This window comes from Amblyomma mixtum, chromosome 1 (assembly GCF_055824585.1).
Source record: "Amblyomma mixtum isolate Tamu chromosome 1, ASM5582458v1, whole genome shotgun sequence".
Lineage (NCBI taxonomy): Eukaryota > Metazoa > Arthropoda > Arachnida > Ixodida > Ixodidae > Amblyomma > Amblyomma mixtum.
The window spans coordinates 254,868,470-254,893,344 of NC_143012.1; the positions used below are offsets into that span (position 1 = coordinate 254,868,470).

The window sequence follows — 24,875 nt, forward strand, 5'->3', positions numbered from 1 at the left end:
ACGCAACAACGGGGCCGGGACCTATTAACTGGGAGATCGAAGACGGGACGATGACTTTCTGTGCAAATTCGAATGCATCGAATGTAATGTTTCAATTCCGCACTCACCGAAAGAGAAAAAAAAAATGACGAAATAAATTTTGAAAACTAAAGACAAAAATAAACTGCAAAAAAAAATAATAAAAGCGTCTTCATATTCGTTTTCGTTTTTCATTAGGCTTTTTCTTTCTCACCAATCATTTTAAATTAGAGAGGAGAATTTTCTCCCCTCCAGACAAAAGACTTACTAAAGAACAAGAGGTTACGTGGCGTCGTCTACAGACGAGATCGATACGCACCCCATCACTCCTCGCGCACATTTATCCAGATCTTTACAACCCAAACTGCAAACACTGTGGCCAACGTGCTACCTACGATCACATCCTGTGGGACTGCAAAATAGAGCCACCTCCGGGTGATCTAGTTACAGCTCCTTCTCTCGAGCGGTGGGAGACCGTGCTGGCTAGCTCTGACCCCAGAACGCAAGTTTTGGCGGTGGAGTGGGCTGACAAAGTCGTCGAGGGCTATGTACTCTCGACCACTTAACGTGACCTCTTGCCAAGCTCTTCCCGGCGAATAAAATGTTTTACAATCAATCAAATCTCCGTCAGTGTGACCTCCATGACAAAAGAAAAGATATGGGCTTGCTTTCAGCTGTTGAAAGTGGTACTGGAAGATAACATTAACAATACGCCAATTTGTTTTCGAATTTTCGTGACGGGCAGGATAGGAGAAATAGCTGCCTTTTTACACGACGCCTTAACTGTGCAGTTTTCTTTTTCTCTGCAGCCTGACCAAGGTTCAGGCACACATAGAAGCAAAAGGATAGTAAACTTAATTCAGGCAGAACAAATGGTATAGAGAACGTCAAACGCAAAGAGCGTCGGTATCAGTGAGATTATGCAGTACGTACAAACTTACTAAATTCAACAATCTGCATACCGTCGAACAATAATACTGGAAAATACAAAACATGCTTGGCTTTGCAATAATTGCTAAAGGCATGCTTGCCTGACAAGCTAGAGCTCCACATTTCCTTGCACAAAGATGATCCATGATCTGCAGAGCCAAATGTGTGGGTCACGTCAGGTCATATACGTAGCTCCTAACGCGGAACAGCAGCCTCGTCATGGTCATCAAACCGCCGCGCGTATGACGTCATATCTCTAGCCTCTTACAACGTCAAACCACCGCAGTTTCGAACAATAAGATAGAAAAAAAAGCAAGAAAAAAGGCGTTAAAAAGTACGCCCAGAATTTGCATGCGCGAACACGTCTGTCGTCACGATCGCGTGCATCTGTGGCGGCGAGGCCTTCGCCGTATCCGCATGGTGTAATATTATTCGCGCACGCTTGCGTTTCCCTTCCAACCGCCGCCAGACCAGCGCGGTCGGCGTGTTGAGAGGACGGATAGAGCGCCCCCACGGCCACGCCGCGGCCGGGAATGCGCGGGTGATCCCACACGGGACCTTGGCGGGATCCATTTCGGCGGTCTCCTCTCGTCACGGCGAGCACTGGACAACCGTTCGCGGGCTGCGGCGTCGTGGCATTGCAGTACTGTCCATGGCTGCTAGAGGCGACCGAATAACGGGAATTCGCCAATGTTTGCGTCCTGGAACTCCAGCTGAGTTGCGATGAACGCCGTAATGAAGTGCTCCGAAATGACCTCGGCCACGCGGCTTTCTTGAACGTGCACCCAGTTATGTGTATGCGAGCGTTTGTGGAAGGCATGTAATAGTGTCGGTGAAAATTTTTGAGCACGGAAATGCAACCGATCGATTTGAAATTCAGCGCAGTGACGGCATAGTCAAGCGCTATATCACTCGCGCAGCTAGAGAAAGCAGTACTTAATTTCTGAAGATACCTTCCCCAGAAGTTACCTGCGCAACTTCAGGTGACTCATCTATCGTGCCTCTTTATGCCATATGCGTTAACAATTAGTGCCATCACTGCTGTCACCATAAAAAAAGGAAAAAGAGAACGCAAATTTTAATTCCAGGAAGGCTACCATGAACAATTAAGTGCGTTGTCCGGATTATTTCGGAGCAGCTCTGAGCTTGATACAGTAAGATGGTAGGAAACAGAGTTGCATGAGAACGCCAGGATACACACTCTTCACCCGAGCAGCGGCAGATGAAACGCCAACCGGCGCATGACTGGTATACGGATATCTGCAAACACCTTCATACTCTCCGAGTGTTCTGAATTCCATTCCCTTCGAGCACCAACACCATACCGATGAATAAATAACACTTTTGCGCAGATGAGCTCCGTGGCAACTTTTAGACACGTCGGTGTGTTCTTGGTCACCGTAATGTCTTTCGTGGTTTCATGACATACTGAATGGCGCTCTTCCACAAAAACTTACACCATACACTTTATAACCACTAGCGCAATTTTATGTGACGTCATCTCTCGTGGTGTGCAGACACTTGCGCTGTTTTCGTGGCATTTCAATTTCAACTCCAAAGCGGCCGTGCACTGATATTACACAGCACGCCTGGCGAGCCTCTCTCACTTCCCTCAGAATTACATCAGACCTTGACCTCGCTACCACCGGAGCTCCGCCAGAAACAACGGGAAAGAAAACATCCTCGACCGCGCGGTGCATATACGCGAAAGGCCGAAAACGGGCTTCTCGGGCGTCTCCCAGATCCACGCATGGACGGACGACAGAAAACAGCGGCAGACAGCAGCACGAGTGGCCGCTGCCGCCGTCTGAAAGACGACGCCTGTGCCGCCGCCCCAGGGGCCAGCACAGATGGCGTGCGTAAACCCGACCCCGACCCCTCCACCGCCAGCCCCCGGCTCCGCCATCGAAGCAACCAGCAAAAGTAGGGGCGAAACAGAGGGCGAGAGAGAAAGAAGGGGCGCTGGGTTAGCGTGTCTGCACGAGTTCTCCCATCTGCCCCCGTGCAAACCCCAGGGCGCCCAGAAATCTCTCCCCCACCCCTGGGCCCGGAATGGGGCAGCCCCTTGCTCTGTCTGCTGCTGCTGCTGCTGGCGGGCACGTTCCCACGACGAGTCCCCCTCCCCGACGACGAGCAACGAACACGCGGCGGGGTCGGACAGCGAGCCCGCGCTCCGTGCGAACCTCCCCCCCCAGGCCTGCACCCCCCTCCCCCGCCCCTTCAACCCGCCTCGCTCTCCCCGGGCTTCCCCGACCCACTATGTTTTACAATTTTCGTTTTTTTTTCTTTCTTTCTACTAGTAGAGCTTTTTCATCCCAGCCGCGTGTTCGCTCCTGGTTGTCTCCCCGCGGCCCGTGTTTTGACCCCTGCTCGACCAACCAAACCCTCCTCCCCCTCCGCACGCACACAAACCAGTCGTCTCTGAAAGGCCCCGGGTTTGACGCCCGCAGCGCCCGGCTTGCAAGCCGGGGACATCTCCCCCACCCATTTTGGCCAAAGGGGGCGCTGCAGACCCCCTCTCGCCCCGGCAGCGTGACTCATGTCTGGCGGGACCGGGGCTAAGCAAGGCCGGCCACGTCGCCGCAGCATGCCGCCGAATTGTTACGCCTGATGGGGGAGGCTAACCGCGCTGTGTTCGCGAAGACCTTGCGCAGTCACCGTTGCGTCACGTTGGTACGTACGCTGGACACTCGTCTTGCGGTGGAGGCGGCTGGCTTCTCTCGCGAACTTTGCCGCCTGGACGGCTACTTGGAGCAAAATTAGTAGGTTTTTTTTTTTTTTTTTTTACCGCGTTTAGTTGACTCGCTCTTGAGAAATGTTAAGCTGGAGGAGTTGGTCTTCTGAGATTATATCCGTGTATGACTTGTAGTTTGGATTGGGTTGTTTGGCGAAAGCATCAGGCGAGCAAAACAATTCGTTTGGATTGAGAAGCCATGGTCTATACTCGTTTCTTGAAATGCCAACGGGGGCAGCATGGACGAAAAGAAAAACAAGGACAGGACCGGTCAACTCATCAAATCGACGTGAAATATGGGCTCTTTCTTCACTAAGATGTACTGTTCGGAGAAACATATGCTTCATATACAGGGTGTTTCACCTAAGACTTTCTGCAATTTTTAAAATTAAGCTATTTGAATTAGATGCGCGATTTTTCTGGCATAGCATTGTCAGTGGTGTAGTACATCATAATGCATCTAAGACGTGCTAACTAGCAGGCTTGTTAACCAATATTTAATAGTTAACTTTTAAACTATTACCGTTGGGCTCCTTAATTATTGAGAGGCATGTAGCCCACTGTGTCCATATCCGTTTTTAGAATTTCGAGAACTCGATTATCCTCGGCGCTGTGGCCCAACAAATTTTGACTATTTCGACGAGTTACGTGCATTGGAGAGGTTGCTTTGCCTGCAAGCTTCTCAAACCGCATGTATTTTGGCGCGATGTAGGCGCAAATTTGTTGGGCCACAGCGTCGAGGATAATCGCGTTCTCGAAATTCTAAAAACGGATATGGACATCACTTACGGTGGGCTGCACGCCTCTCAATAATTAAGGAGCCCAATGGTAATAGTTTAAAAGTTAACTATTAAATATTGGTTAACAAGCCTGCTAGTTAGCACGTCTTAGGTACATTATGATGTACTACACCACTGACAATGCTATGCCAGAAAAAGCGCGCATCTGATTCAAATAGCTTATTTTTGAAAATTGCAGAAAGTCTTAGGTGAAACACCCTGTATATGTCCAAACATATGTTCTGAAGGGCCGCTTCCGGTTGCTGTTGTCTTCCAGAAAAAAAAAACGATAAAAATATCTGTGCACCGTTGCAGAGAGTACACGGGCAAGAAGCAAAACCTGCGGCCAGTTTCAGCGCGAGATGACAGATTTTATTGAACTCCTCGATATACTTATACCCGAACTTAACAACACATTTCCACGGTTTTCCCTTTTTCTATTCGCGTGTTGTGTTCGGCTAAAGTTTCTTTCCGATTCCGTTTATCATGAGAATGCAGTCTTTGCATGCGTTATTAAGGAGTTCTTCCAATTCATCTACTTGTTCATTCTAGTCTTGTCAATGTTTCTAATTAAGTGCTTTAAATAAGAAAGATTTTCACAGCCAGCCATTAGCGCTCTCCTTGCGTCCAATGCAACGTCGATAGACTGCAATGTTATCAAGGCGGGCCTCATAAAATAAGGAAAAGGGGAGGGGCAGGAGAAATAGTAGCTCAACTATCGCGGCTTCTGAAGGCGCTCCAGTTCCAATATACACGTGTGTCCTTTTCTCCTTCGTACTTTGTAACCCAGTTCTTGCTGGAGTCCCTTTAACGTGCACTGACATCGCACAGTACACGGGCCTCTAGAAGGTGAAATTCTAGAGGCCCGTGTACTGTGCGCTGTCAGTGCACGTTAAAGAACTCCGGGTGGTCGAAATTTCTGGCAGCCCTTAACTACGGCGGCCCTCATAGCCTGAATCACTTTGGGATGTTAAACCCCAACATACCAACACACTAATTATGCTAAGCGTTTAGAAGGAGTATTAGCAATGCTTAGTCGGCTTAACTGCGGCGTCATGAAAATAAGACTCTGCCATTGGCTATAAAGCTTCTTGTGAGAAAAACCTGCCGTTCCGTTCGTGAGTTGTGACCGGCTGTAGAGTGTGACAATACGAAAATGGCAGCGTTTTACTGTCTGAAGCCTTGGTGAGTGAAGCATCACCCACCAATCATCTCCCTACCACGCCCCAGCCCACCTTAACCCTTCACAAACACACCCAACTGTACCTCCACAAGCGCTACCCATCACCGACCGACCTACGTCCACCCTGCACAAGCCCTCCACCCACAAGAAGTCCGCGCAGCAGCAGAATGAAAAAGAGATGACGAAATTGAAATCTATACGACGCAGTGGCACAACGAGCTTCCCTTAAGAAATACCACCCACCGTCGCCCCCGACCCGCCTCCCCACTACCACCATCATCTTCACCTTCCAGAAGAATCATTTCGTGTCTTTGAAGCATCGTCTTGGAGTAAGAGCATTAATCAGATAGGGTAAATCGAACTTGTTGCGCTGAATTTTGCATTAGATGTCTAATCGTCCCGTAACTTTTTCGTGTCTTAGCCGAGAACGTCAACCATGACCAGCGACTGCGCCTTCGAGAAACTGCCGGTTTTTGCAGCTCGCGCTTTATATAAATAGGACACAAACGATATCAATGCACGGGGTGGGGGGGTATCTGTTGTTTCAGCCAGCGTCTTCGCTTAGGCGGACGCGGTTGTTGCGACGCGCGTCTCTTCTTTCACTCTTATCTTTTAACTCCCCTCTATCTGCACGGGGCAGCGGTGGTGGCTCGGCTCGAGCCAGTCGGCATGCAGGCCCGTGCACTTTCCGTTTCATCCTTATCTCCGTCGCAACAACAACAACAACAACAACCAATGCACGTACACAGAATCGCACTCTTCGGTGCATCGATGTTCCTGTCGTCGTCGAATTGGCGGAAGGAAAACTGTGGGCAGGAACTCAGAAAAGTGTGTCATTTTCAAAACGAGGCTCTAACATGGAGTAAAGTGGTGGGCTGGGCCGGCTTTATGGACTCGTTTTTGAAACAGTGCTTTCGTATATTGAGAATTCAGTCGTTTATGACGGTGAGAGAAGGGCAGTTTATACGGAAGCGCACCTGAAGTTTGCTCCCACTGCACCAGCGCCACTTCTCCCCTGCCGGTCATTTTGGCGTTTCTGTCCGGGCACGTCGCCGGCGGAGTGCATTGAGCCAGCAGCCTGTCGACTGGTACGCGCGTGCTGCTCGCGCCGCTGGCACTCTCTCTTTCATTGTGAGCACGAGCCGTCCTGCTCGCGGGCGCACAAAAGTGGTGTTGCCGCTCGCTGTGAGTCATGGCTGGAATTCCGCGACGTTCTAAGAGTGGAGAAACTTCTTGTGTCAGCGGCTGTCACAATAGTTCTCTGAACATCAACGGCCAAGGACTTCCCGCGGAATTCCACAGATTTCCTGGACATGTTCTACATTGTTGGGGAAAAAAAATTTAACATTGGAAAATTGTAACGTACAGTAATGGAAATATTGAAGGTAATGGTCCACCCTTTCATTATGTAGCAAAATCTTAAAAATTTTTCATCGCTCGTGTCGAGCAGTTGACGATAGGAAAAACGTTAACACGAAAAAAAAAATGCAAGCCTATCGATGGGAGATTGCTATAGTGAAATCTACCAGTATATGAAAAAAAATGCGTTCACGCACTCTTTCGTATTCAAAAATGTTTTTGTACGCAATTGTTGGGTATGAAATGGATGAGAACGAGAAACGGGAGGCCTCGACAACTACTGTGGGCAGTGTGAAGTCAGCTTTTTTCTGTTGCTAAACACGTTTGGTATGTTGAACGCGTAATATTATTTCTGAGCAGTTTTTGCTGTACTTCACTAAGCATGCAGTGTTTAGTAAAGCTCGCGCTAACGAAACTCATTTTTTAGCCATTTTTTATTTTGGAGACTGACAACAACAGCTAGCGGCGTTATGCAGACGCGTGCGAGAAAAGGTCACTGATCACCTCAATTTTCCGACTTGTGACACCTGACTCAATTTTCGAAGTTGCTTTGCATGTAAAAAATTTCTAAAAATAAAAATTATCAAAATGCTTGCTTGCACATGAATGAACGTTTGCATATGAGCAATGGCTCTGCAAATAAATGGTTTTGGGGATGCGCGTGCGCTGTAATCGGGTTTAAAATAAATATACTAACCGCTTACTCCATTGTAGCGATTGACCAAACTAGAGCATTTTTTTTCTCTTAGCCGTATATAGCAAGCAGCTGGTAGGCGGATTTCGTGCGTGTTTTCGTTTTTCTCTTCAGCCTCGCGTGTTGCCATGAGGCCACTTTATATTAAGTTAAAATAAAAATTATTTCCATTATTATTCAGCAAAACACGTAACAAAATCCTCATTATTTGGCCAATAAACCTGCATGCTCCGAACTGCTCAGCCACCCAACGAAATTAAGTATCTTGCGAAGATGGCCGCGCCAAAAAAAAAAAAGGTATTTACCTCGAATTGCACGTCTTAAATGGTCTCGTCATTTACTTACGGCACACATTTCGCCGTTACGGTACCGGCTTTTTCGTCAACCATCTGCTTCACGGAGTGGGCCTGATCCACTAGCAGTTCTTTTTTCAAGTTTGCGCAGCGAAAAAAAAAATTCACTGTCCACTATTTCTTTTAACCTACATCTCAGAGCGTACTGCCGCGACAGAAAGAAATGCGCTAGGCGCTCCGCTGTTGGAATTTATTTTCGTCAAGCTTACACTTGGCTCGCAACACAAATACGCTAGAGACATCCGTGATACACCACTCCAGCGTCTTTTTGTTACTACCAAAATAAAAACGCATTGATGATAAATTCCGACTGCGCAGCGCGTGGGCGCCGTGCTGTTCGAATTTCTTTGTAGCGCCCCTGTACATTTTGCTAATCCTCTGAAGCTCGTCAGCGTTCAAGCACGAGGGAAAAAGCTCGCGATTGCACAGAGATTTGCAGGCTGGCCAACACGTGCAAAGTACGTGCAGAACTGGCTTTTTTTCAGGAGAAAGCGCGCTGCTCGCGCAGCTACTAAATGGGAGGAGTGACCGGTTTGCCCGGTCAAAAGTGCGGAGTCGGCCGGCGAGGGCGCTTTTCACAGGCGTCCGCAGCGCCCCCCTGCGAAGCTGCGGTCCCCAATTCAGACTGATGCATATTTTTAACTGCGTACTCCATAGGCAAGATAAGTGACAGGCCGCAGTGGAACGCTTTAATTAATCTAAACCAACTCGTGCTCCTTACAATATCATGCAGGAGTGGCAGTTTGGGCTTGTTTTTCGGCAACATTCAGAAAGATACAACGGAAAAGTAAAAAATGGCATACAACACAACACCTCAAATTTGTGTTGTATGCTTTTTTCTTCTCGTCGTTGTCTGTTTTTCAGGTATTTTATCTTGAAGAATTTATTAAAGTGAGACGAATCTCAGCCCGTGAAGAATTTTGCGTTTCCTCGCCACGAGAATTCGGCCTCTGCCGGGCGCGGCGTCAAAGCCTAGAATGTGCATCCAGAGGCAGACTATGTGCTTTTACCTGAACAAGGGAAATACACAAAAAAAAGACATGAGAAGAGCACAAGGACGGGCGCATAATCGCGACTGATTTTATTCAGAAAAACAAAACATATTTATACCATTGTGCATGCCAATTCATTGCCTAAAGCGCACATGCCAGCAGCCTCTTTTATTGCGAAAGCAATACTACGCCAGGTGTCGCCTCTTCGCGGTACCTCAGCCTACCCTTCGCGGTCGGTGGTCGGTCATGTGACTACTGACGTCGTACCAGAGCGAGAGATATGGGGCACCAAGTCGGCTCTTCAGCGCGCCGCAGCTAGACTTCGCGGCCGAACGACAGTTGGCGGTCGGTCATGTGACTACTGACGTCATACCAGAGTGAGAGATGGGGCACCAAGTCGGCTCTTCAGCGCGCCGCAGCTAGACTTCGCGGCCGAACGACAGTTGGCGGTCGGTCATGTGACTACTGACGTCATACCAGAGTGAGAGATGGGGCACCAAGTCGGCTCTTCAGCGCGCCGCAGCTAGACTTCGCGGCCGAACGACAGTTGGCGGTCGTGTGACTACTTACGTCATACCACAGTGAGAGATGGGGCACCAAGTCGGCTCTTCAGCGTGCCGCAGCTAGACTTCGCGGCTTCTGGCTCGGAGACTAACCAGCCGCTGCTGCGATTCAGGGAAATTATAACGCATTATAGCGACATCCACCGTCTTTTCCCGGCCCCTGCAAAGGGGCTGAGTAAGACGGAGGAGCGAACGTTAAGGCGCCTGCAGACAGGTACTCTACTCTGTCCTGCAATCTTAAAGCATTGATCCAAACACGGATGGGCGATGCCCGCACTGTGGGGAGACCTGTGATATCTTCCACATGGTGTGGGCATGTACTCAAAATCCCCACCTCCCCCCTTCCCCTACCCCTTCCAGAGAGGCATGGGAGACTGCCCTCCTCAACTGCTCCTCGCTTGAGTCCCAAAGGGCTCTGGTGAAACGGGCGAGAGACGGGGCATTGTCATGCGGTGTCCCGGACTAGGGATGCCGACCATGTAGCGGGGCCACTCTGTGGCTCCCAAACTCTATTTCAACAATTAAAAGTTTTCACCACCACCACCACGACAGTTGGCGGTTGGTCATGTGACTACTGACGTCATACCAGAGTGAGAGATGGGGCACCAAGTCGGCTCTTCAGCGCGCCGCAGCTAGACTTCGCGGCCGAACGACAGTTGGCGGTCGGTCATGTGACTACTTACGTCCTACCAGAGTGAGAGATGGGGCACCAAGTCGGCTCTTCAGCGCGCCGCAGCTAGACTTCGCGGCCGAATGGCAGTTGGCGGTCAGCAGCCGGCAGCGTTCGTCGCCGCCGCAGCGTCTACGGCTAGCAGACTCCACGCTCTAAAGGACGCCAACACCTTTGGGCCCATAGACGCATCGCAGTCGGCTGCGTTCGTCGCCGCCGCCAGTGCCGCCGCGCCTACTCCGAAATGTGCACCACCCATAAGCGAAACACATAGCGTAGCCAAGGGGATATTGGTTTGGTTTGGTTTATGGAGTTCAACGTCCCAAAGCGACTCAGGCTATGAGAGACGTCATAGTGAAGGGCTCCGAAAATTTCGACCACCTGGGGTTCTTTATCGTGCACTGACATCGCACAGTACACGGGCCTCTAGAATTTCTCCTCCAAAGAAATTCAACCGATATTGCTTTCGCAATTACCTATAGGCTTAACCAAAGCCTAGCCGCAGCAATTTTCTTAAACAATTTGATTAATACATCAGAGTACATGCTCTAGCGTTCAGGGAACGGGACGAGCGGTCTAAAATCATTATTGCTATCGTCAGCCCGGCTACCTAATCTGAAGGAGGTAGCCTCTCTGCCTTTCATGTTGGCTAGACTGCGCCACCTGCGACCACCGTACCGTATCCCGACCAGATACGCGCTGCAGAGTTGGCATTGGCAGCATTGTGGTAGGAAGGGAAAACTTCCTAGAAATTCGGCACTGAAGCCATAGGCCGTAGGCCGTCGGCGTCCGTTGTGTTCATTGGCGTTGGCGTTGTCAACGTTTCACACCGCTCATTTTAAGGAAAGGAAGAGCGTATAACGGGCTCCCTGGGTCAGTGGACGCCTGAATCGCGCTTTGAGGTACGTGGAGTGGTGAGAGAGAGAGATGTGCGCTGCATCAATGCCACCTAGAACTAGTTTCGTTAGACAACGTTATGGCAGACACGTGGCACTGGTGCAGTAGGCCACAGCGTTCATTGCGTGTGCAAACTCTCGCGATCAGCCGTTAACTGTCACCTGCCAGGGTGGCAGGGCGGGCGCGCTGCCTATCCAGCGTCCGGAATGCACTCAACGTTACAGACGCCAAGCCGCGTATAACTAGTTGCCCGATACGCCATAGCTTCCGCTCTCTAACCTGGTTCAAAAGTAGCTGAACCGCGCCTAATATTCTCGTCCGTCTTGATTTCAGTCAAGATATCACTAATTCGAATTTGTTTCCCCTAAACCCCGCCTATCTGCTAATTGAACGAGTATACAGAAATAAACTGCCAGTGTTTTAGTCGCGAAAACGCGGGTTACTTCAAGGCGCTCTTCGGCTGTGTCAGTGCCTTTTCGAGAAAATGGTTCCTGCGCGGACCATATTATTTTCCATATATATCTGTGTATGCTCTGCAAGTTCATTATATTCTCTCTCGATTCCTCGATGTCTGCCTGGAAATCACTGAGATGTGCAGGTACGTTCCAGGTTTGGACATGCCGTTAAAGAAACTGCAGTTTTGTCTCCGTCGTTGCCATTGTCACCTGTATCAGCGCATGATTCCGAGAAGCTGAGTTCGCCAGTCACTCGGAATCCAACGATTGGATTTGCGAAAGCTGCACGGTCCAAATGTATTTTTGTAGGTTCCTTTAAATGGCTAACGAAAATGTCGACAAGTCAGTGTAGCAAACCACCACGCTTGTTAAGTATTTCCTCACATTCAAGACCAGTTGGACGGAGGATTAAAAAAAATGATTGCTTCATACGTAGCTTTACTATTTGTTTCGCATTCGAGGCCGGCATAGAATCCCAGCTAAATTTCTGCCGCGGAAAACGTACGATAGATCTCGTTCTTTTTTACATAGTGCTCAGGGAACCTAGATTTAAATTAGGATGGCAAGTGAACGCTTCAATTTACCTAAGCATTCATACACGCGAACATGGGAAGACATAACCGCAGAATAAAGCGAAAATCTGAAGCTTCCCCGATTAATGCCATTTAAATCTCTCTTCATGCCCCTTTTCCGATATTCAGGAGCCCATCATCCACGTTGTTCGGTCTCCGGTTTCCTTCTGCAGTTTGCTTCACGCGCGTCATTTTGTGACCGCGACAAGCTGACAAGCGGCGATTACAAAAACGCGGGCCCCATTAGCGCTCCCTGCTCGATTCCCCCAGCCACAACTAAGCACATAAACTGAAATATGGAAATTATACACCCTCGGCCGCGTCGGGGTCGCTCCCGGTCTCCGTCACCACCGTGTCATTCGGGGAAAGGCCGCCGCGAAAGCGACCATCGCTATTAACGCGAAGAGCCAGGGAAAGTTGAGGTGGGGGGTCCCCCCGACCCGAAGCGTGCAAGGACGAATCAGGGGGCAACCTCGCGGGCTTTGCCTTGCGTCCCTGGGCTTCGTCCGGCGCGAAGCCCTTTCGGCGCATCTGCCGGTCCGTCTTGGTTGTACACATAGCGGGCGCGTATCGCTCTCGTGGTGGCAGATACGACAAGCGACCGACTGGGCGCTGCCGGCTTCTCGCATGCGCCCGCACCGCCGGTCCTGAATCACCGTCCGCCGCCGTTAGGAAGGAAAAGCGGGGGCGCGGCGGCCAAGTCGGGGCTCAGTGGGGGAAGAAAGAATGGGAGGGGGCCACCCCTGCACCCCCCCCCCCCCCCCCCCTTTCACTCCACCCCAACATCGCGGCGCCGGCCCCGCGCGCGCAGGAAGAGGGGCGATATCTAAACCCCCCCCCCCCCCCCCCCTCCCCTTTAGGCTGGAGGGGACCCCCCCTCCTGTCAGCCTCGGCCCGGCTCCCCCCGGGCGTCGGCCGTTGGAGGGTGCCCGTCCGCCAATGAACGCCCGCCCGGACGCGGGGCGACGCTGTTTCCGAAAAGCCGGGGCCTGCCGCAGGCCCCAGACAACGCGTACCCGCCGCCGCGTCTGCAGCCAGCTGCCGGCAGTGGCATTCAGCGTTCCCGACGCCGGCGAAACGGAGCCGCTGCTCTCCACCGCGCCCGAACGACCAACAGTGCTCACTGACCGATCTCCGACCGCCACCGCCGGTGAATGTGAATTTGAAGCAGTCAACGAACGTGGTTGAATCGTTTGGTAAGTTGTTTTGCTCTGCTGCAAGTAATTGTACGAGTTGCTGCATTCGAAGCAGAAGTGACAGTGCAGCCGCTGCACGCTGGAAGAAAAAGAGAAATTTGACGTTGCTGCTAACAGAGTACAACTTGCTCACTTGATCGTTGCGGCCTTGTTTCATCACTGCACTAACGGACAGGCGATAAAGAATTACGTGCGCATACTGCAGCCTAACCACTAATCGACGATGACGGCCGCAGATGTGACTGTTAAATCGTAAAGCACTGTTTCACCTCCGTCAGGTCTCTTCCCGAGAGCAATCCGAATTTCAAGTGCTTACGTCAAAACGCTTACTTAGTAGTTTCCTAACATGCATATTCCTAAGTCATGTCGACGTGCGACATAGCATGAACAGGGAGTAGAAGTTCAAGGCCAACCAACGCTTGGCGGCATCAACCACGTGCGCACTCGACACGGAACTTCCATGTCGGCCGTCATCATCCCCCCTCTGGTCATACTATCGCTTAACCCATAAGTGCGTTCTCTGTAAAACGTAGCAAACTTGACATGGCGCACCTACCCGGGTTCCGTTCCTGGAATGACAGATGGTGTTTTCGCACCCATCCAGTAACGCCACAGTGGCACGCATTTGCGCGCGCGTAGCTCACCGCGTCGGGGTACCCACACTTTCGACCACAGTCACGCGAGTTTCTTTGAATTGTGCAAACCTTGTTCGCGCCGTCAGACACGCATCTCAAGTGTCCACCCCCGCACGCGTTCTTTCGCTCGCAGCAGGCTTGACGAGACAGGCTGGAAGGCGGTTGACTCGCCCGCGAGCCAATTATCTCCGGGCCCGCTGCCAAGCACGGGCTGCCCAGGGAACCGTTACGTCTAGCAGCTGCGGCCACCATGGACTGTTCCATCAGGGCGAGCATCTGGACGCGTCAGGAGACGACGACGCTGCTTGACCTGTGGGAGCACGAGACGCGACGGCAGAACCTTGACGGCACGGCGCGCAACTACAAGGTCCACCAGCGCATCTCGCAGGTGCTGATGGCCAAGGGCTACTGCCGCTCGCCCATGCAGGTGCGCGAGCGGCTCAAGCGGCTGCGGCGCGAGTTCCGCGAATCGCGCCGTTGCGAGTATTACGACAGGGTTGCCGCCATCATGGCCGCCAAGGCCGAGACGAACGGGGATGCGCTGGTCGTGGCCCACGACGGTGGCGCCGACCTGGTGGGCGCCAACGGAGGAACGCCGTCGCCCAACGACCACAGCCACCACCACCACAACCATCTGGGTGCCTGCGATGACGACATGGGTGAGCGTTCGCAGTGTCTGAGTGTGCGTTCGTCACGTGGATGAAAAGAGCCCTTGTGGAGGCCTCTTTCCACTGCCACTAAAGGATCTACCATCAACTATACACCAGCAGGACCGAAGCGTTTACTGCCTATGTACGAATCTGTTTGCATCCTACCCGGGTTTGAACCTGCCCGCGGCGGCCGCGTTTTTCGGGGGCGAAAGCAAAAGGCGCCTGTGTGCTGTGCGATGTCAGGTGGTCTAAATTATTAAGGATCCCTCCATTACGGCATCCATTTCTTCTTTCACTCCCACCTTCCTCCCTTCCCTTACGGCGCGGTTCGGGTGTTCACCGAGGTGTGACAATAACAGCGTCATTTCCATTCCTGAAAAAAAAAGAAGAAAAAATGCTAGCACACCGCGCTCGACGGCAGCACGGTGTGGGGCTCTGAGAATGCAGTTCCGCTACCCACCTGTCACAGTACGAATCATGCTCCGATAGCACAGCCTGACACCGCTTGATTTGTGCGTCAGCATGAAACGGAATTTCCACATATCCGGAAAAGACATGCATTTTTGAGTTAAATGTGACAGCACTGTAGAAGATGAGCGTAAAGCCAGCAAATGGGGGTCACAGATTCTGAGAATTGTTTGCGCGCTGGAATGGCGTTTGATTGACAGGTGTTTTTGCTGTCGTATATGTCGGGACTGCGGCGTTCCCGACCGTGAGCCAGTTAGGAAACGTCCTTTACGCGACTGTGACTTGGATAATCCTTTTGGTTAATCATTTACCTCCCGTAATTATGTTATTCATTTAATGGATGCCCGTACTGACTAAACTGTTGTTGCGACTGAGAGAACGATGAAAAGGAAAGTGCATGGGCCTGCCGATTGGCTCCAGCCGAGCCACCACCGCTGCCACGTGCAGATAGAGGAGAGTTAAAAGATAAGAGGAAAGAGTGAAAGAAAAGACGCGCGTCGCCACAACTGCGTCCACCGAAGCGAAGACGCTGGCTACTGACTAGGCTGTGATGGTTGTTGTTGCGATTGAGAAAAGGATGAAAAGGAAATTGCACTGGCCTGCCGACTGGCTCGAGCCGAGCCGCCACCGCTGCCACGTGCGGGTATGCGAGGAAAGAGTGAAAGAATAGATGCGCGTCGCACCGATGGTGGCTCTGAAGTTTACGTTCTGGACGCACGTTCCCGCTCTGATTTAATATATCGTGCCAAAATTTATGCATGCATGCTCCTTGGCTTAATGTGTATCCGCAGTATCCCCCCCCCCCCCCCGCTCCACACACACCACACACATACACTTTTTCTTTTGACACGTTTAGTGGAAGTTGTCGGAAAAGGTAATCAGGGGTACTTCAGCACAGTGCTGCGTCCATAAGTCTAAGCAGGCTTCTTCTGTTAGCCTGGTGGTGGTGGTGAAAAACTTTAATATTCAAAGAGAGTTTGAGGGTCAAAAAACCCTGCTGCATGGTCTGTATCCTTAGTCCGGGACACCGCACGACGAGGCCCCGTCTCGCGCCCGCTTTACTAGAGCCCTTTGGGACTCCAGTGTGGAGCAGTTGAGGAGGGCAGTCTCCCATGCCTCTTGGGTGGGGGAAGGTGAGGATTCTGAGTACATGCCCCCACCATGTGAAAGATATCGCAGATCTCTCCACAGTGCGGCGGACGCGCACTGATGGCATCATTTAGGCTGGTATTGTGTAGAGATACCTCAAGAAAGCACCGCTGCAGATATTTTTTTTCCTTCGATTTTTTATTGCCTGTGGGCTTTTCTCCAGTAATGCCTTGCGCACGCGCTTGCCGCTTTTGCAGGGCATGCCCTGATAAGAGGTCGAAGGGTTCCCTGTGTGCGTATTCCACGAATGACGCTTGCTCCACCAACTACGTGACCGAGTGCCGGAAAATAATTTGGTGGAGTGTTAGCACCTCCTAAGCGCACGCAGATGCGCGCGCGTCAATGGACAACTTGCAGAATAACGAGTGCCCTCTTCTAAAATTTTCCGGCCAAAAACCCTCTTCTTCGAAAAGGCAGGGGAGAGATGTCCCTTCATCTGTATGGGAGGGAAATTGTTGAAAGGACACAATAGAGCCCGGGCGCGAACGCGAGGAGCGGGTCGAGACAGGTACTGGTCAAGGGAATGCATCATTGTGACCTTTGCACAACTTTCCTTTGCACTCCATCTCGAAGGCTGGTAATGTCCGGAAGGGCTTCATGTTCGCGCAAATTTGGGGGTAGCCCCGCACACCTTTTCGAAGAAGGATACAATGGAGGGCTGCTGACTCATCTGCCCTCGCGCTGACCCCTGCAGGCAGCAGAGAAGGAAGCGAAAACGTGTCTGTGAATGAGGGTTTTTGGTTGGAAAACCTGTAAGTTAGCTTTCCTGCAGTTTTGCGAGTTGTCAAATTTGAGTCAACCCAGGAATGATACTGAAAAGAGGCCCATTCCGTCAACGTTTTAAAGTCTGGTTCACGTGCAAGCGATTGAGCGGCACATCGCAGCGAAAAATTTCTTACTTATTCGAACCGTTCGTCGCTCTGGGCGTTCGAGCCGCCGCGACGACTCGTTTCTGCGCCGCGGCGGCAGGAACGTTTTCGCTTGCATGTGAAACAGGCTTAACGCGACAGCGTCAAAGCTACCGTTCTGCTGAAAGTCCGGCGTCTTCGTCATCAGCGTTGTGACCGAAAAATCCCCGGATAAGTAAACGAGATAGGCCACCAAGTAACGCGATATTGTGGCATCATTACAGCCTATCGACCGGATTTTGAGCAAACTGACCACAGCGGCTAGTGGCAGTTATTTCGCGAGAGCTTGCTCGGGAAGAGCAAGTTGGATCGCACAAGACTCACGGGTAACAGCACCTGCTATGGTATGGCGGGTGCGCATCACTTAACCGCTGCACTGCTGAACGAGGAGCGACATGAGAGAGAGAGAATAAACACTTATTTATAAAAGGGAGACCGGAGCGGATTGCGGGAGGGGTCCTCAGTCCAAGACTCCAGTGGCTTCCGCCAACGCTTTGGCGGCGTGAGCGGCATGAGGACTGCCAGGGATCTATGAACGTAAAGTCGTGAATGACTAATTCCGCATATGTGGGCATCAACTTAAACCCATTAACGCTATAGCTTCATAGCCTAAAGGCGGGGCTTAAGTGATCCCTCCCTTTTTGCAACGCTAAACTCTCTTAAGATTTTCAATAATGCCACGTTTTGGGAATCCAGGGGAAAAAGCAGTTTTTACCTTTTCACGAGATGAGGAAGTGAAAGCGGTAGGTATCCCCTGTCCTGCACAGAACACCCGTACGCCAGATTCTCCGCGAGCCTCGTTTTTCAACAAAAATTCGTTATCAGACGACATTCTCCATTGTTCGCGGAAACGAAAAGAAGCAGGTGCCCTCTTTATCTGCGTAACTTTGGGCACGCACAAAGCAGCGAGGCGCCAGACAATCCTCCATCTGATCCATCCCCTAGTCATTGTTTTTTTTTAATTATATGATAGAGTTTGCTGGTGACTTAGAAGGGGGCGGTTAGGACTTATCCAATGACTTCAAGGTCATTCGGAGGCTCACGGCGAAATGCATCCCAACTATAGTATAGTGTAGGTTTCGCTATAAAAAAACTGCCTGATTTACATCCAGTCACTTTCCAGAATGAAGGAATGACATCAGCGGCAGGGCACTTTGGTGAGCGTCACGTTGATTTCATTGCCCGATTTTAATCCATGCACAGGTTACAGAGCGTGCTAAAGAAACCGCTTTAGCTGATGGCCGGCTTGAGAGCTGGGTTTTGGAGCTTGCACTGATTGTAAATATCTCTTTTGCAGTCGACAGTGTGAAGGCTGACGATTACTCTCAGACGACATCGGAGAACGAAGCAGGTGAGCCCACACTTAGACGCCATGTAGAGCGTACCGTTTTTTTTATGTCAACTATGTATCGAACTTAAGCCGTTAAATTGTAGGAAATCGGGACCAGCGTTATGGTGGAGTAATGCCGGGAGATCGAAACAGTGATTTTACAGGGCTTGAGACCGAAGCGCTGTGAAGTTTAAGTCCGGTCTGCCCACTCTGTACTTTTTTTTCTGTCGATAGAATACGTAGCGTTACCTACTAATTTATATTATGCCCGAAGCCTAGTAAGTTCATATCCGATCTTCCCAATGTGTCAAATAATTCTTGCTTTTTTGTAGTGCGGAGTCTTAAAGGGATAGTCGATGTACTGACCTGTATCGACCAGGCTTTTGTTTGATGTAATCGAAAGCTCTTTTCTCAAATAAGCGTATAGCAGTCTGTTGACCTGATAAAGGGGGCAAAACAACTTAAACTTTTTTTTTTCATATGGCAATTCTGCTTCTCTGACGGAGTCGGCGTCTCCACACCCTGACAATACCGACCGACGCGACGACTACCCGCCGCCAGTTGCAATATTAAGCGCGACTATAATTGACATGTTGAGATTTTATAGCAACTGTACTTTAAAGCATTGAGATGGTTTTGAGGAAGTATGAGTAAAATAACGGTGATTATATGCGATATGCATTAAACAGATAACAGCAACGCGTCTTTCGCCGGTAGCGGCGCTGCGGAAGGCAGCGCCGCATTCAGCAAAGTGGCGGCACTCTTCTCTTCCAAAACATTCTGAGAGGTGACGAAACAGCAGGGCTAAACCGTGCAAGGAATAGAAAAATTATGGCCTCTGAAGTTTCTTCTAAAAAGAGCGCCCTACATTCCACATTAGGTGGTCTTACTGTCATCTGCTATGTATTCAGTCTTTAAGTCCTTTGCTACGCTAAGTTTTTAAAGGGGTAGCCGATACTGCCGGCGACGAGCACAAAAATATTGGCATTTTCTTGTGTCTCTTGCCCTATTATGATAATATGTCGAGGTGAGAACTCTAGGTTTTGGCCGTAATTTATGTTTTAAGTTAGCAAAGGCAGGTCAGAGTGTACGATGCTGTGTTCAAACATCGCGGATCTCCGGCTGTGTTACCTGTGATTGAAATACTACACTTATGAACAGGAATGAGCGCGAAACATAACGTTAGTTTGCAGAAGGGAAGTTTGTTGGGTTAATTTGACACTTTCCTTCCTGTCCCGTTTTTCGCTCGGTTTGATTGCTATGAGCGTCATGTTTTTTGTTGTTGTTTTTTTGCTGGAATAAACTTTCGACGCCTTAATTTTTTATCTTCCAAGTAGTCCCAGTTTCATGCATGATTTCACTGTGCTTTCTCATCAACTCTTCTAACGTTTTCATAAAGGCCGGTTGCCGCTATGCTGCCAATGGCGCTACCGGCAAAAGTGGTTGCTAGCACCGGTGGTACATATTACCAGTTTGTGTCTATTGTTACTATGTTAAAAACCCTCTCAACTGTAAATTTAACAAAAGCTGTGAATTTTGGCTAATGTCGTGCTAATTATGCGACTGCACGTCGCCTATACTAAGATACAAAATAACTCTGCAGTGAAGTTCCGCCCAAAATTTAGGGCTGTGACACTGAATTCCTCCGCGATAAAAATGTAGTCCATTATTCTTAAAGCTTCTCTTGTTATCTATACAAGATGCTAACTACACGACGACATTATAAGCTCAAGAATTTGGCGCTTATAGTTGCTTGTTTTTTGTCAAAATTAAACTGTTGATTTCGTTTACTGTTTCGATTAGTCAGCGGAGAAACACTGGACTCCACGGATCGTGGTCTATTGTTCCAACTGCTTTTTTTTTTTTAGTTTGTAGGCTACTACAGCTGGCGCGGCAGTCGTTGTGTCAGTAGGGTTGCACAGAGTTACTATACTAAATATATATCGTATTCCCGACGTCACAGTTTCCAGACGTTTTCTTCCACGAGAATTAGATTAACGTATGGAAAAACTAGGTTTCAAATTGTTCTTCTTTGTTTCTACGCGCCACAGCCAGATATTCGTTTATTTGGACCAGAAGGTTTCGGTTGACAAAGAAAAAAGTCGATAAAAGTCAGTAGATTGTCCCTTAGGGTCATCCGTCAACTTTTTTAAAGGTTTAAGTAGGCCCTAGAAAAGTGCCCATATCAATAGCTCGAAGTCCTTTCTTGACGCTATCCACTGCTCCGCAGAATACCAGGAGAGCAGGAACGGCAGTGTCGGCGGCAGTAACGGCAACGGCGGCCCCCCTTCAGAAAACGAGTCCCTGCTTCTGCAGCGGCGAACTGTTCAGCTCCTGTCGGCTCTGGTTGAGGGCCAGCGACGTGCGCAGAAGTCAACCGTGTGCTTCCAGCGGCAGATGCTGCAGCACATGCACGCCATGTCGGGTGCCATGCAGACAGTGGCCGGGGCCCTGGCGCGGGCCTGCCTGTACATGCCTCCCGGAGACCGGACCGACGGCGCCTGCAGCCCCAGCTACGCCGCCAGCCTGCTCGAGCACGACGACTTGGCCGAGTCGCGGGACGCGGACACTCCTTCGCCTAGGAACTACATGAAGCACGAACCGAGCGAATGAGCAAGTGTAGTGACCGCGACTCACGTTTCGACGCTCAAAGTGCGGAGGATGTGATCCGGAACACAGGACCGGGCCGATGCGTTCATCCTTTCGTGGATGCCTCGTGTGTTCGGCGCCCTTTTATTTTCTTACCTTTCATACAGCTGCAAGCCGTACAACAAACTGTTTTCAAGTGCGTTGCGCTGTTGACGCACAAGAGGGCATCGTGGTGGAACTGTTTTTTGCGACCAACGAAGCCTTGGGACCAATGTCCAAAACTGGGAACCAGAGGAAAGGTTGTAAGCGCTTGCGCGATGGGAACTTTGTTTGGGTCCTGCGAAGTCTTGGGTGCAGTCTTTAAAGCCTGGATTCCAACAGAAAGATTACCATGGCAAAGGTACAGACATGCTTAATAGCGCAGCCTGCGTTGTGTCTATGCTGCTTATACAGTACTCGCGTACGCTACTTTACTTGCTACCATAGTACACATCTGTCAGAAGGTGCGTTCCAACACTTCGTTAGAACACACTCCGAAACGGCGTTGTGATAGCGGTGTACCGCTAAATGCTCAGTTCTCTCAACTGCCGCTCATGTGCGTCCAAGCAGTTTCTTCCCCATCTTCAGCAGGCACGCCTTCTCGATGTCACGGCGTTCTTTCGACGATCAGGAGTCCCGAGGTTGACGGTTTTCGTACTGAAGTCTCGCCTAACTGAGACACACATAAAAAAAAAAAGAAAATGGGAGCATAGTGATGTGGCGAATTTTTGCGTTATTCAGAGACCTGTGCACTTTACTGCACATTTTGCACGTACAAAAACAAATCTTGAAGTGCCTAAAAAGTGCTGCGATCCATAGCAAATATATGCTACAGCGCGGATGGCACTACGGAGCACGGCCTAACAAGGTTCAAAGAATTTAGCCTTTTTGGCGTTGCCAACGAATAGTTCTGGAAGTAGTTGGTTCGAACTTTGGAGGCGTTAACGTTCTCGGAGGAGGGTGGAAACGAGGTCGATCCTTACGGGTAGGCAGGAGAACGGATGTGATTACTAGTCTTTATGTGATTGGAGAAAGGTTTAATGTGGAGAAGGATGGAGATGTCTGGCGCAGGAAAGTACCACTTCCCTTCTACTCTCTCGACAAAGTAAAAAGGTGTTGAGAAGAACAAAGAAAGGAAAAAAATGAAAATCAGAATGGGATGATATCATAATGCAATGTTCTGCGCATACTGCGATGATGTCCAATGCATAATACACGCGCACATACTTAATGAACGCTTCATAGATGGGCGTTCCGACTCTGTGGTATTCCACACTAGTCTTATGCTCACTTGTGTGATGTTAATTGTGCCAAAGTAAGCGGATGTACAGTGACGCAGATTGCACAATCGTTTTCTAAACGAAATCTCACAAATATTAAGGGCTGTATTTTGTTGGGAGCTGTATGTCCTTACGTAATAAGCGAACGTCACCGATCGCGAAGAGGCACGCAAATATACCTCGAAAAGAATCGTTACGAAATTTTGCTCTGGGTCTGAAGACTGCGCATGAGTGTCACAAACTCGCAGCACCCACTTCACACTCGAAGTGCAGTGTCTTTAACGTGCTGCTTTTTTTTTTGCTTGTCTACTTGGCGCAAAATTCATACGTGTGTCACTGCATATGTACAGTCTATAGTGGAGGCAATCAGAAACTAACAGGGTCGGTTACCTGCGCTCTATCGGCGCCTGTATTGTGTGCTTCGTGCCAAAAAGCTGATCTCAATCCTTTTGTGGCTATCTTCGCAACTGTTTTTTGATGGTGAAGCTTATGTGCCTCCTCAAAGCCATGCGTTTGAAAGTGATAAACCTGGAAGTCTAGCCCTACTCTCACGAAAGTCATCTAGCATCTGTACAGAAAGGAAGATAAAGTTTGTACTTCGACATTGATCCTGCATATTTTGACGATATAAAGAGATGAAATTACAAAAATGACTCGATGGATGGTTTCTTTGTTCGAATATTCACAAACCACAAAAAATTTTGGCAAACTCATTTCTCTCTTTTGTTTCAGTGAATCCGATCCTACATACCTCACTTGCACATTTTGTCACACGCATTTCATCCCGAAGTTGTGCTGTGTTCAGTTCAATTTCTCGCTCTTCACAACAACGAAATCACATAACCTTTTTTTTTTTCTTTCAGGAATATAATGCTTTAGCTACAGTCATTACAGCTTTCGCAATAGTCTTGAAAATGTAGTCATTTCACGCTAAGACTTGGAAATCCACATTAAGTCGCGTCTAAAACAGCATTCCGCCCCTCTTCGGGTAAAGTCTCCAGAATGAGCAGCCTCGAGGTTCTAGAGGAGTCTTATTCAACGCTCCCCGTGGTGGTGGTGGTGGTAGTGGTTTATTTGAAAAAAATAAAAAATAAAAATAAAAAGTGAAGCAAAAGAGTGTTGCCGGCCGCGGCAATTGCTATCTAATATCTTAAGCGCCCGACACCTCACGTTCAGGTGAAAAAGCAAGAAAACTCTTGAGCTGCTACTCGAGCCGAAAACCGATCCATCAGGGTTTCGGTCCCGAGAAGCGCAGACTATTGACATGTAGCCATAACCCCGTTTTTTTTAGTCCAATATTTATTGCAATATAAAGGATGTTGTGTTGTTGCGTTGCTCTTTTTAAGAGCTACACAAAATCTACGAAAGAAGTGGTTCGATTGTTATTTTGTGCACAGTCGCACTTTCGAGCTTGAAGGCCACACAAGCTCAACTACACTGATAAGAAGACAATGACAACCAGACAGTGAAAAGTGTATAAGGTCGAGTTGACTACCTGGCTCTTTGCATGGCCTCCAGGAGCGCAGTTATTTGGCTGAAACGGCATTCTCATTCCAATTTGTAAAGGAGACTTCCAGTGGATTGCCATCACTATTGCTCAATGATGGCGTTGAGTCTGGAAAGACAAGTTTGAGTCACAGCACGCTATATGTACGCTGCTACAATCCAACCAACAAGAAGTCAGCAGGTACAAGCAGTCTCAATGGCTTCGTAAGTTACGGCCAACGCGTCGAACGCTGGTATACATATAAGCTTCCTGAACGCTGCGACCAAAAGAAAGCTGCAATGTATCTATATAGTTGTCGAGAGAAGATGTAAATGTAAGAGTGAAATGCATTACAAAGAATGCTTAGAGCTTTGTAGTATGGCCCATGGGATGGGAACGCCGCATGCAAAAAAAATTACTAGATGGAAGCTTAGCGGCTTAGAGCATTAATCAGCAAAATCTGGCTGGAATTAACGGCCGAGAGGTTTGGAGTGGTAGGCCCATTCTGACGCTCCACAGGCGACTGCCCGGTTGGCCGCCTCACAGGCCTGTCTGGCGTCTGTACGCTAACTTACATATTCGGCCTTCTTCCGCTTGCGGTCTGCGGTTCGATCGCGTTCACGGTACGCTTCACGGACTTCAGCGCCCTCTTGCACAAAGCAAATAGTCTAAACCGCAGTCTAAACCATCCATTAATGCCTTCGCGGCGGCTCATGCGCTTATAGCGCTCGGCTGCTGACCTGAAACATGCGGGTTCGATATCAGTCGCGGCGGTCGTACTTCGATGGAGGCGAAATTGTAGAGGTCTGTCGACCTCTGAGTCGCTTTAATTGGGACGTTAAACTAAACTAAAATACCTGACCTAGACCCTCCGATGGTTTTCAGGAAAGGAGAGGCGCATAACTGGGTCAGTCGACAACTCAGTCGCGATGTGGCCTGACGGTGG

General features: G+C 49.6%; 1 protein-coding gene across 2 annotated transcripts; it reads left to right on the plus strand.

Annotated features, from left to right (window-relative positions):
* Nucleotides 1-13,064: 13,064 nt before the first annotated feature.
* On the plus strand, nt 13,065-23,096 carry LOC149371490 (uncharacterized). 2 transcript variants are annotated; one of them, XM_089565722.1, is made up of 4 exons: nt 13,065-13,395; nt 14,164-14,689; nt 18,503-18,556; nt 20,766-23,096. In XM_089565722.1, exons 2-4 carry the CDS (start codon nt 14,281-14,283, stop codon nt 21,146-21,148), a joined length of 846 nt encoding a protein of 281 aa, XP_089421848.1. In that variant the 5' UTR covers nt 13,065-13,395; nt 14,164-14,280; the 3' UTR covers nt 21,149-23,096. The 2 variants fall into 2 exon arrangements, with proteins under 2 accessions (XP_089421848.1, XP_089421849.1); XM_089565723.1 differs by having other exon boundaries at nt 14,167-14,689.
* The last annotated feature ends 1,779 nt before the right edge of the window (nt 23,097-24,875 follow it).

Excerpts from the sequence above, each read along its gene's own strand:
- LOC149371490 (XM_089565722.1), top strand. The coding sequence starts at position 14,281 with ATGGACTGTTCCATCAGGGCGAGCATCTGGACGCGTCAGGAGACGACG. Across the intron at positions 14,690-18,502 it reads TGCCTGCGATGACGACATGG|TCGACAGTGTGAAGGCTGAC; the intron begins GTGAGCGTTCGC and ends TCTCTTTTGCAG. Across the intron at positions 18,557-20,765 it reads GACATCGGAGAACGAAGCAG|AATACCAGGAGAGCAGGAAC; the intron begins GTGAGCCCACAC and ends ACTGCTCCGCAG.